Below are 13157 nucleotides of genomic sequence, written 5' to 3'. Positions count from 1 at the left end.
AGATCGAGGGAGAGGTGGGAGTCAGACTTGGGAATGAGGATTGATAGAGAGTGTAGGGAAAATGTAACATCAGTGATCAACGCCAAACTAAGATTGGTACAATATAATTTCTTACACCAATTATATCTTACACCACAAAAATTACATAATGGAAAGCCAGAGATATCGGTAATGTGCTTCAGGTGTGGGTTAGAAATTGGTACCTTTACACACTCCACATGGACCTGCGCGAAGGTGAGACCCTTTTGGTTGGAACGATCTAATACATTAACTAGGATTACAGGAACAGACTTCCTGCTGGATTTGGAGCTGCATTTATTGGGAAACCTAGAAGACGTGGCCAGAACATTTAACTAAATTGTCTTGTCCAAAGCACTGAGAACACCTGGAAGTCCGACTCCCCACTCCGCTCGTCACTCGATGGTCCATGGAAATGCACAACTATGTGCCCATGGAGAAAATAACATATAATTTAAGAAGTAAGTACGATACTTTGGCCAAAAAATGGCAACCTTATCTCGAGCACTTGGGTACACAGCGATAACAACAGCCCACAGTTCGAAAAAGCGAACAAGATACATAAAGACAAAAACAGTGAAGGAGTGGAAGTCCGATCAGAAAGGCTGGTGGGCCCTGAAATTCTCTTTTTCCTTTTACTTTTTTCTGTTGGCCACTTTAATTGTTTTAGTTGTTTACTTTTCAAAGTTTTGAGGGGAAGTAAGTAGGCTGATGTATTGAGGACTGCAGCTGCTCATGTACCTGAGAAGTGAATTACACTAAAAGAAAGTTAAAAAGGATTGTATTTTCAGATGTGATACCATGTTTTTGGAAAAATTGAAAAATAAAACTTTCCAAAAAAAAAAATCACGAAGTGCAGGGATCTCAAAACAATTACTGCTCTTGGACTGATCCTGGTCGTATTAGATTACCGAGTAAAAAGCAATCTGCTGCAGGAACTGACCTCCAGGCAGGGTACCTGTGTGGGTAGTGAAGGGCTTGCTCTGTGGGCCATGCATTGTTATTGATGTAGGGTGCACCGGCCACAGTAATCAGCCAATCCTCCTGAGCTGGTTAAGCCTGACCTGACCTGACGCAAACGACTTCAATAGAGCGTCAGCTCGGCCCGAATCTGACCCAGGGAAGCTCTAACCTGGCTACTTTCTTTGTTACAGATCGAGAAGGACCTACTCCGCACAATGCCAAGTAACACCTGCTTCTCCGACATGGACAGCATTGGCGTTCCAAGATTACGGAGAATCCTACGTGGGCTGGCTTGGCTATACCCGGAGATTGGTTACTGCCAGGGTACAGGAATGGTAGGAGTCGTATGTTTACTTTAGCACCTTTTCCTCGATCTCCTTATTGACTAAGAGAGGTGGGAGCTTGTTTGCCAACAACCCTGCACACCAATGCTCAACCATCTTGTCCCCTTAGTCGCATTCCTTCAATTTCCTGGGTGTCAACATCTCCGAGGATTTGTCCTGAAGAAGGCTCGCCAGTGGCTATACTCTGTGAGGACTTTGAGGAGATTCTGTATGTCACCGAAGACTCTCAAAAACTTGTACAGGTGGACCACGGAGAGCATTCTGGCTGGTCGCATCATTGTCTGGTACGGAGGCACCAACTCTCAGGACAAGAATAAACTCCAGAGAGTTGTGAACCTGGCCTGCGACATCACAGGCACCAGACTTCACTCTATCGAAGACATCAACAAGAGGCGGTGTCTTAAAATAGCAGCCTCGAACCTCAAGGACCCCCACCACCCAGATCACTCTGTTATCATTGGGAAGGAGGGACAGGAGCTTGAAGATGAGCTCTCTTGTGGCACAAGGACAGCTTCTTCCCCTCCACCATCAGATTCCTGAACAATCAATGAACCACAGACGCTGCCTCACTTTCTTGCACTATTTTTTATTTATTTCGTACAGTTGTTTATATGTTTATATGTTTATACGGTTGTATATATGTTTGTTCTGTGACGCTGCCACAAATCAATGAATTTTGTGACTTGCTCATGACAACAAATTCTGATTCCGATTCTAATGCTGCAGTCTATTGCAGACCATCCCTCCAGTATCCTGAGTGACCAGTCTGAGCCCATCATCCTAAATCCAAATGAATCACACTGTTGCCTCATGTGGGAAGGTGTGGCAGTCCTGTTATGCTTATTTGTCACGTTATACCTCGTACAGCGAGAAGGTTTCTTCTGTGACCAGGCTAATGGTTAAAAGATGAAGTGTTTAAAGGGAACATTACAGAGAAATGTCTTCACACAGGGACGTTAAACCTGTGTCCTCTGGTTACCGATTTCCCCTACTCTGGGCAAAAAACTCTACGTTCACCCAATCAATTCCAGAGGACATGGGTTAAGGGTGAAAGGGGAAAAGTTTAGGGGGAAACATGAGGGGGGAATCTTCACACAGAGAGTGGTGGGAGTGTGGAGTGAGCTGTCAGCTGAAGTGGTGAATAGGGGCTCAATTTCTATCATTTAAGGACAATTTGAACAGGTACATGGATGGGAGTGACTTATGGTCCGGGTGCAAGTTAATGGGATAGGGAAGAATAAAAGTTCGGCACAGACTAGATGGGCCAAAAGGCCTGTTTCTGTTTTGCAGTGTTCCATGGTTCTAATAAAGGGACCGAAATTACACTCAAGGTGCATTCTCAACAAAGCCGTGTACAATTGCAGGAAGACATCCCAGATATTGAGCTCAAACTGTCTCCCGTGAAGGCCAGCATACTGTTTGCCATTGAACTGTCAGCATGCATTTTGCTCTCCAATTCAGAATGTTTATTTTTATTCTGCTTTTAATATTTTTTGTTTTTTTAAATCAGAAAGTCTGCAGATGCTGAGGTCAAACGCAATGCACCAAAGTGCCAAAGTGACCGGCTTGGTTCCTTCAGCACTTCACCCTTGTGTATCCTGTGAGAATCAGATTTAAAATGTATTGGCGTGAACACACCACAAAATTCGTGGTTTTGGGGCAGCATCACAGTGCAAACATTTATATAAACCACCTTACCAAATAAATTTTAAAAAAGACAAAGTGAGGCTGTGTCTTTGGTTCATTGATCATTCAGGAATCTGATGGCGGAGGGGAAGAAACTGTCCTTGTGCCACTGGGTGCTCGTCTTCAGGCTCCTCTACCTTTCCCCAATGGTAGCACAATGAAGAGGGCGTGGTCTGGCTGATGGGGGGTCTTTGAGGACAGAGGCTGCTGTTTTAAGACACCGCCTCTTGTCGATGTCCTCGATGGAGGGAAGTCTGGTGTCTGTGATGTCACAGGCCGGGTTCACAACCCTCTGGAGTTTATTCTTCTGTGTGTTGCCTCCGTACCAGACAGACTGTTTTCTATAATACACCTGTAGAAGTCTTCGAGAGTTTTCGCTAATTTACCAAATCCCCTCAAACACCTCACAAAGTATAAGCACTGGTGAGCCTTCTTCATGATAGCATCAACATTGAGGCTCCAGGACAGAATGTGGGAGATGTTGACACCCAGGAATTTGAAGTTCATGACCCTCTCCACTGCTGACCCCTTGATGAGGACTGGCTCGTGTTCTCCTGACTTCCTCCTGAAGTCCACGATCATCTTGGATTTGCGAACATTGAGCGCAAGGTTGTAGGTGTGACACCACTCAACGAACTATAGTGAGAATAACTTTTATTGCATCGAGATGCTTATGTATATGACAATAAGCAGCCATCACTCATTCAGGTTTGATTTTGTGCTTTCAGGTGGCAGCTTGTCTGCTCCTGTTCCTCGAAGAGGAGGATGCCTTCTGGATGATGTGCGCCATTATTGAGGACTTAGTGCCTGCATCATACTTCAGCACCACCTTACTGGGCGTACAGACTGACCAGCGCGTTCTACGCCATCTGATAGCGCAGTACCTTCCCCGACTGGACAAACTCCTCCAGGAACATGATATCGGTGAGAGATTTTAATCAGTCGCAGTCTTCTCGTAGCAGACCGATGGGGCAAGTTTCCCAGATGTTGAAATGCAAATCGGTGCAAGATTTCTCCAGACAACGCAGCACCCATAATTCTTGCTTCGTCTCAGCCTGGCGGCCCTGATTTTGATGCTCCTGTAACCCCTTCCTAATGGCAATGGGTCGACGTTACTGTGTGATGTCTTGATAATTCTTTGAGCCCTATTTAAGCATCACTCCCGATGAATCGTGTAGCACGCTCTCTCGTTGGGATTTAACACATCGTATAAGGAAGATGTCCTGCCGTCCGTGTTAAACCCATTCCCCTTTACTCTCCTATTTGAGCTGGTTTAAATCATCTAATGGTTGCCTTTTTGTGTCTTATGCAGAGCTGTCCTTGATCAGCCTACACTGGTTCCTCACAGCATTTGCCAGTGTGGTTCATATCAACATCCTCCTCCGAATCTGGGACCTCTTCTTCTGCGAGGGCTCAGTTCTGCTCTTCCAGATCACTCTGGGAATGCTGAAAATGAAGGTAGGCATCCATCTGTATGATAATAGGAAGATGCGTGGGTGGCAGCCCCAGGCCTGTTGCTTCCGCTGTGCGACCATTGTGGTCTTTACTGAACCATTCACGTTAATTGCCGAAGGGTAGGAAAGGTCCATTGCTTGCAGTTGCTTCTTGCTGTCGTGTGGAGGTCTACGAGATTATGAGTGGCTTGGATAAGGTGGACGGCGAGCACCTTCTTCCTAGGACGGGGGTGGCAAATGCAAGAGGACGTCTTTATAAAGTGAAGGGAAGGAAGGTTTAGGGGAGACGTCAGTTTTTATTTTACACAGAGTGCTCTGGGTGCCTGAAAAGCATTGCCAGGGTGGTGGTGGAGGCTGGTGTAATAGGGGCATTTAAGAGACTCTTAGACAGGCACATGATGGAAGAAAAATGGAGGGTAAGGTAGGGAGGGTTTACATATAGCTCCTGCATGACATTGTGGGCTGAAGAGCTTGAACTTTGCTCTTTGGTTCTATATCTACAAATATTTGGGATGGTTGTCATGGTTACAGAATACAGTTCATCCTTGATCGATGTTATGGAATCAGCATCGACTAGAAGCTGAAATGAAGCCAACACCAGGGCTACAAGGAGAGGCCAGAGGCTGGGTGGCAGACGTCCGTGTTTGTGGATCTGATGTTCAGCCACAACTATCTTCACCGAGTTGAGTGGGGCGTGTGCACAAGTGCTTTTGTGAACTTAAATTCATTGCATTTTTTCCCCCCAGGAAGAGGAACTCATCCAGTCAGAAAATTCAGCTTCCATCTTCAACACCTTGTCAGACATTCCATCACAGATCGAAGATGCCGAGACTCTCATAAAGGTAGAGTGTGACACGAAACCTACAGCCAGACCCACTCAGGGCTGCTCAGCACTATACCCCTACCCTTGGGACTGCTAAGTATTTGGTAGAACCATAGAACATTACAGCACAGAAAACAGGCCCTTCTCATCTGTGCCAAACTGTTATTTTGCCTAATCCCACTAACCTGTACCTAGTCCATATCCTTCTATAACCCTCCCATCCAGGTACCTGTCCAAATTCCGCCGCCCCCCCCCCCCCCATGTTCACCCTAACTTTTCCCTTTTCACCCTTAACCCATGTCCGCTCACCTACGCTCAGTGGAAAGAGCCTACTCGCGTTTACTCTGTTTAAGACTCTCATAATTTTGTATACCTCTATCAAATTTCCCCTCGTTCTTCGATGGGCCTGGGAGTCAGTGCCCATCGAAAGGTTTTTTAAAATGGTGTTAGTGCACCTGCACCTACCACCATCTCTGGCAGCTCACTCCCAAAGCCTGTCTGGAGGAACTTCCCTCCCTGCAAGACTTCGACCATTCACTGTTGTTACCAGCCCAGAGGACCCCAAAGCCTAGCAGCAATAGATATTCACCAAGACAAATAGTTACTTAAACAAAAGTTGCTTTTAATTATCTTTAAACATGAAAATAGAATCAAACTTTAACTTAGCACTATTGACATACTTAACCCCCTTCTTATTCTAAGCGCACGTGTGTGTAATGTGTGTGTAAGTTCAGAAAAGTTCCTTGGTTCACAGTCCAATCTCATTCCTCCAAGTTCACTGGTTGTAGGGGGTTAAGTTAGGTTAAGTACGTCAATAGATACATGGATAGGAGGGGACTAGAGGGGTATGGACCGGGTGCTGGTCAGTGGGACTAGGAGGGTGGGGATTTGCTACGGCATGGACTAGTAGGGCCGAACTGGCCTGTTCTGTGCTGTAAGTGGTTATATGGTTAATAGTGATAAGTTAAAGTTTGATTCTATTTTCATGTTTAAAGATAATTAAAAGCAACTTTTGTTTAAGTAACCATTTGTCTTGGTGAATATCTATTGCTGCTGGGTTTATGGTCCTCTGGGGCCATATAATTTTTTTAAATATCCAAGCTCTTTTTATAAGTCAGTCCTGAACTCTGTGCTTGAGCATGAACATCTTCCCTGCCGAGTAAATGCAAACAGGCTTTATCCACTGAGATTAGGTGAGATAAAGACCAGAGTAAGTGTGTTCAGGATGAAAGGGGAAGAGTTTAAAGGGAACATTAGGGGGAACGTCGTCATGCAGGGAGTGGTGGGATGGTGTGAGGTCAGGATATAAAACTGAAAAACTAAGGTGGCACAGCACTAACGGCAGCTGGTGCGGACCCGAGAGAGCAGGGAGCGGAAAAGAGCGCTACTCCAAAGGACTCACTGCCCGTGCCTAATGCTGGCGGCTCCATACAAACTCTGTACTGTTAAAGTAGCCGATTATGCTTTTAACTGAAATCATGTAACCAGGGGTCTGCGCCCAAGCTGGCGACACCTGTACTCGGCAGCGGCCACAAGAGGTTGCAGAAACAGTGAGACCCTCCCCCTTTCTTGACAAGGAACCAGTTCTCTCGACCGGGACTCAAAAGGGCACGGAGGGGCAAGAAGAGGCTCCTGAAGGAGCCTCGGGCGCTGAAGGCTTCCTGATCGTGTCGGAGGTTCGGGTCTGGAGCTCGGGTGGCCGATGGATCGAACAGGGATCTGTGGGGCTGCAGAGGCTGCGGGCGAATCCACAGACACTCAGTGACCCTGAAGGGATTGTCTTTTGCTTCACTTCATCTTCTCTCTTACTGTATTGTCTCATGACAATAAAGGCATCTTAGTGCATCAAGGAGAATGGGTAATAATAAATCACAGCTAATGGATTAAACACAGTGAATTCTGCAGCTAATACTTGTATCAAATTACTTACTGTAATTAAGTTCACTGGTAATGATGCAACAATGTGATTTACAGGAACAGGAAAGTAAAGTGTGAAGATGGGAATGCTCTGAGCAGCAGCATCACGGCGAATGGTTTATGCATACACAAATTAGGGAAATAAACGATGAAATACAGTGTGTTAATGTGGAAAAGTCAGGATTAAATTGCGACGGTTATTGTGAAACAGGAAGTACATAAGAACCTAAAAGCACATTGTGTGGCCCATATGGAATTAATTACAAAGACCATATGAAGGAGGAGCAGAAGTAGGCCATTCGGCCTGTCGAGTCTGCCCCGCCATTCTATTATAAGCTGATCCACCCTCCCACTCCCCATAACCCTGGCAATTCAGATACCTATCAACCTCTGCCTGAAATACACCCAGCGCCCAGATACCAGATGCTCGTCGTTCTCGGGCTAAAGAAATTCCTCTACGTCTCTGTCAATCCCTTCAATCCTGAAGTTTGATTTGGAATTAAGGAAGTCACAAGTAGCAATTTAATAATCAAAGGTTTCATTTGTCACATAAAAAATGCGTTTAAAAAGGTAATCGGGCAGTGCACTCAATGCTAGTAGAACAGTAACGATCTGGGTTTGAATCCCGCGCTGTCTGTAAGCAGGCTTTTTCCACTGAGGTTGGCTGAGACAAGAACTCGAGGACAATGGGTGAAGGTTGAAAGGTGAAATATTCAAGGAAAACATTAGGAGGAATTTCTTCATGCCAAGAGCAGTGGGAGTGTTGAAAGAGCTGCCAGCTGAGGTGGTGAATGCAGGCTCAATTTCAACATTTAAGTTAGTGTTTCTTAGGATGCCATAGGTGCTCTGTGGTTAGTAAGGGATTACTTAAGGTGGTATGTGAGTTAAGAACCACTAATTTAAGAGAAGATTTGGACAGGTCCATGGATGGAGTGGGGGGGGGAGCGAATGGAGGGCTATGACCTGGGGCAACGTGGAATAAATAGTTTGGCATGGACTAGATGGGCCAAAGGGCCTGTTTCTCTGCTGGGTTGTTTTCTGGTTCTAATTCTTAAGTACAAGATGCATTAGTAGTAGATTTCTTAAAGCACAAAGTGTCTTGCAGATGTGGAAAGAACCAACTTATTCGAAACAATGAAGAAGCTGCTCTTTCATGGATCTTTTGAAACTTCACCCCCCCCCTACTTTGCAGATTTCTGCAATTAACAATGACCGTTTCTCTTCAGGAGTCGATGAAGATTGCCGGGTCATTGACAGACACGATGATTGAAGCCCAGAGAAGCAAACACATGGCCTACTTAATTGCAGAGCAAGGCCAGCTGAACAACTCCCAGTCGACACTGGCAGGGTTCTCAAAGGTGAGTTGCAAGATTTGTTCACTCAGTCCTGGGCCATGTGTTTCCTTTGAGGTCCAGCACGAGTGTGCAGGGAGGACAGTCCCAATCACGCTGTGAAGGTGTGAGCAAACTGTACCTGTGTGATGTGAGGGGCACGGGGGCTGAGAGGGTGCAGGGGACGAGCAGGGGCAGAGGGCACTGGGGGCAGAGAGGGCACACTGGGTGCAGTGAGAGCCCATGAGGGGCACAGGGCTTTGGGACAGTGTGAGAGTCATTGGGGCATATAACATGGGGAAAACAGAATCATTCGGTGACCCCACTGTGGTGTCCTCTACATCGGAGAGACAGGGCACAGACTGCGAGATTGCTTCGTTTGAGCACCTTGGCTCTGCCACTGGATCTCCCAGTGGCCACCCATTACAACTTCCCACCCCATACCCTTGCTGACATGGTCGCATTCATTGCCAGACTGAGACCACCCACAAATTGAAGGAACAACATCTCATCTTCTGTCTGGGCCCCCTCCAACCAGATGGCATCAACATTGACCTCTCCGGTTTCCACTAAACCACTCCCCTCCCCCCATCCAACCTACCCACGACTAGTTTTTCCTCATCGCCCTTGTCCAGCTCTCTCTCTTCCCTCTGTTTCCTTTCACAGAGCCAAAATTAATTCTCACCTCTTCTCTTATATCCAAGACCCCACCCCTGGCCAGACGAGTCTTTATTCTGACATCTTCCTTTTTTTGCTTAACCCTTGATGGGCTCAGACCTGAAACGTTGGTGATATATCTTTACCTCCTATGGACGCTGCGAGACCTGCCGAGTTCCTCCAGCATTTCTGTGCGTTTACTACAATCACAGTGTTTGAAGACTTTTGTGTCTTACTCTGAAGAGAATCGGGGGGCACAGGGCACTGGGGACAGAGAGGGTCGTGTACAGGGCACTGGGGGCAGGGAGAGTCGAGCATAGTACACTGGGGACAGAGAGAGTCGTGCATGGGGCACTGGGGACAGAGTCATGCATAGGACAGTGGGTCGTGCACTGAGGACAGAGAGGGTCATGCACTGGGGCAGAGAGAGTCGAGCATTGCACACTGGGGCAGAGAGAGTCGAGCATAGCACACTGGGGACAGAGAGAGTCGTGCATGGGGCACTGGGGGCAGAGAGAGTCTTGGACAGAGCACCCACTGGGGGAAGAGGACAGGTTGATAGTAGAGCAGCATGTGGCAACGCAGGAATGCAAGGAGTTTAAATGCAGAAGGTCTCGCAATGTCCATGGGAGGTAAAGATTTATAACTGACTTTTTGGGCCTGAGCCCTTCCTCAAAGTGTAGTGGGCTGAGTGAAAGGAGAAGTTATGAAGGGTGAGGACAAGTTCTGCCAGCCAGAGGAGGGGGACTGGACTGATCTATGGTCCAGAAAGAAGCAAAAGGTTTTGAGGCCTTCAAAATGTGGGGTATGGAGGTGAACAGTGACTGAAATTGCATGGTGAAGATGAGGCAGTTGAGTTTAGGGAACTGGAAGTTGTTGAAGTGATGGAGGGCGTGTGAAGTGTCCAGGATGTAGGTGGGGAGGGACTGGACCGGGGGACATAACCGAGTCGTGGTAAGCGGAGACCAGTTCGGTGGGGCAGGAGCACACGGTCACGATGGGTCTGCCGGGACCGGTTTGTGGATTTTGGGTAGGAGGTAGAAACGGGGGGGGGGGGGGGGGTACAGGGTTGGGAAACGATAAGGTCGGAGACCATGCCAAGCAGGTGACCGGAAGTGATGAGTTCAGAGCAGGTGGGTGAGACGGTGATTGTTACACTCCACAAGGCAAGTGACATTCAGGGGCGAGGGTGGTCTCGTTGGAATGAAGGGGGTACACAGCAGGAGAGAGGAGCATAAAAGCGGCATCTGGTGAGAGGTTGGGCTGTTTGGGGTGACGTTAGGTTCAGAATTTCAGGTGTTCCTGTGGCAGGGTGTTCCCTTCTTCTCATTGATCTCTGGAAACTCATGGCCCAGAGTGATACAGTTTTCCAACTGTTTCCTTCCCTGATATCCTATGTGATCACAGGTTAAGGCATGGGGGGATCTTATTTGCACTTGCTATATTGGTTTTCCTCATATCCCAAACAAAGGCCATAAATTTGTTCCCTCCATGATATTTAACACTTGATTTTGTTGGCTACAGTGGATGAGGGTCCCAGGTGGGCTTTGTTGTCCCACCCAAGCAAGCAGCTTGTGGTACATTGACCATTATTTACCGTTACCTTTTTTCACGCGGGATCCTACACATGCATTCCTGCTCCATTTATCTTGTCAGCCTCTGTTCTTCTTGTAATCGAGTGCAATCCAGGCTCTGATTTTCAGATTTATTGTCAGAGAACATACATGACATCACATACTTTATTCTGCGGGTCAGCCAGAATTACCACTCATTGGCATTGCAAAAAAAAACTGTGCACATGTAATTGACTGTGCAATAAAGAGAAAAAAATAAAATCAATGGTTCAAAAGGCAGAGCCCTTTAAATGAGCCCATGATTGAGTTTGTCGTTGAGGAGTCTGATGGAGGAGGGGGAGCAGCTGTTCCTGAACCTGGTGGGGCGAGTCTTGTGGCACCTCGATCTCTTTCCCGATGGCAGCAGTGAGAACAGAGCGTGTACTGGGTGGTGTGGATTGTTGATGATCGCTGCTGCTCTCTGACGGCAGCGCTCCCTGTAGATATTCTCGATGGTGGGGAGGGTTTTGCCTGTGATGTCCTGGGCTGTGACCACTACCTTTTGCAGGGCTTTACACTCAGGGGTACTGGTGTCCGTATACCAGACCATGATGCAGCCGATCAGCGCACTTTCCACCTCACCTCTGTAGAAATTTGCCAGGGTATCCTGCGTATGCCTGCTGTTGTTTGTTTTTACCATTCATGTTTTGATGTTGTGTTGATCCATTTGTCTTGTTGGGGAGGCTCTGAAGCAGCCTGGAGCAGTTTCATTAACTATTAAGGGGAAACCTGCTGGTTCCTGCGTGCCGTGGGCCGAACTCTGGACACGTTGCGCCAGCTTTGCTGCTCACTCTCACTCTCTTCTCTTTACTTCCAGATCATTCGGCGACAATCTCAGCGCAGGAAGTCTGGCCTGGGAGCCCTGCTTTTCGGTAAGTTCATTCTCTGCTCTTCTGAGAGGCAAACTTGCACGTCCCGGAAATCCCAGTATCTCCGTCTGTCAAATCCGGAGATGCAAGAGCGATCGGGCCCATCCACTTCCCCACGCTCTCCCCACAGCCTTGCAATCTCTCTGCCCCCGTTGATGCTGCATGTTGAACGTAAATCCACAGATACTGTGGTCAAGTGCATTACACACAAGCAAAGCGTGCCTAGGGCTCACCTTCCTGTGGCAGCCTCCTCTATGTCAGAGAGACTGGGCGATCACTTCACTGAGCCCATCTGCTCTGTTGGCCACAATAACAGGGATCTTCCAGCGGCCAACCACATCAGTTCTGTGCCCCATTCCCGCACTGCCAAACCAATGCCACCTGCAGATCAGAGGAGCAGTGGTTAGTGAAGCAGATGGGCTGCTGGGATTTGTATGTCCAAGCGCAGAGCAGGGCAGTTCTGTTGCTCATTATGACTCGCTGTTAACCCACTCAGCACCAAGTGTGGTCTGGGTACTGCACCGATGTTGGTCGCGGGATCGTGGTTGGGGGGGGAGAGGAGGGCATTTGAGAGGAAACCTTCGTGAGATAGGTGGGGGCAGGGCTGATGAAGGTGCGAGCAGGGCTGATGAAGGTGCGATCAGTTGAGGAATTGGGTGGACGCACACAGCAGAAAAATCTGAATTTATTGTCGTGGACATGTCACAAAATTCGTTGTTTTGTGGCGCATCACACAGTTGCAAAACATTGAGATCAATTACATTTTTTTTAAAAATCAATGAATGTGCAATAATCCAGGATTTTGGAAGGGAAGGAGACTGGAAAACTGCAGCATAGAGATAGATTTGATAGGCCGAATGGCCTCATCCTCTGCCCGGATCTAAATGTACAAATGTTACCCCAGGAAGTATTTTTTAAATTGAAAAGATGCTGCTGGGTAACAGGCCCACGACACCCAAGCGCACCCGTGTGACCTATTAATCTCCAAACCCCGTCAGTGTTTGGAATGTTGGGGCACCCGTGGGAAACCCACACAGACGCAGGGAAAACTTGCAAACTCCCTACAGACATTACTAAATGTCATTTTTAACTCCCTCCGCACCCTTGACGATCTCTTCTCCCGCCCGTCGCTGCTCACTTTCCCTGTCCCTCACACTCGCATGATCTTCCCCCACCCCACACTCTCTCCTCCCTCCTCACGCTTGTTCATGGTATTCAGTGCCTACTTATTCTTGCTGACAGGGGACAACGAGGATGCAGAGGCTCTGAAGGCGAAGAACATCAAGCAGACGGAATTGGTGGCCGACTTGCGGGAGGCCATCCTGCAAGTTGCTCGGCACTTTCAGTGCCTGGATCCCAAAAACTGCTGCATCGTGAGTCGATTTAACAGCCACCTCCACTCTTCTCCATCTAGGCCCCTGTCGGTGGGTGGGGGGGCAGGGGGGCTGTCTTTTCTAATTTCGAATCCACTTTACAACCTCT

At 47.7% G+C, this 13157-nt stretch overlaps 1 protein-coding gene across 3 annotated transcripts in view; it reads left to right on the top strand.

Moving 5' to 3' along the window:
- The window catches only part of sgsm3 (small G protein signaling modulator 3), a 66918-nt gene that overhangs the window by 31239 nt on the left and 22522 nt on the right, over positions 1–13157 (top strand). For all 3 annotated transcript variants that reach the window (XM_069909756.1, XM_069909757.1, XM_069909758.1), the window contains 7 exons: positions 1173–1316; positions 3740–3935; positions 4324–4469; positions 5212–5307; positions 8432–8563; positions 11624–11678; positions 12918–13048. In XM_069909756.1, the coding sequence (XP_069765857.1) occupies positions 1173–1316; positions 3740–3935; positions 4324–4469; positions 5212–5307; positions 8432–8563; positions 11624–11678; positions 12918–13048 (900 nt within the window). The remainder of the gene's footprint in view (positions 1–1172; positions 1317–3739; positions 3936–4323; positions 4470–5211; positions 5308–8431; positions 8564–11623; positions 11679–12917; positions 13049–13157) is intronic.

This window comes from Narcine bancroftii, chromosome 13 (assembly GCF_036971445.1).
Source record: "Narcine bancroftii isolate sNarBan1 chromosome 13, sNarBan1.hap1, whole genome shotgun sequence".
Taxonomy (NCBI): domain Eukaryota; kingdom Metazoa; phylum Chordata; class Chondrichthyes; order Torpediniformes; family Narcinidae; genus Narcine; species Narcine bancroftii.
The sequence above is the reverse complement of the archived record's forward strand: the minus strand, read 5'-3'. Positions and strand labels throughout refer to the sequence as shown.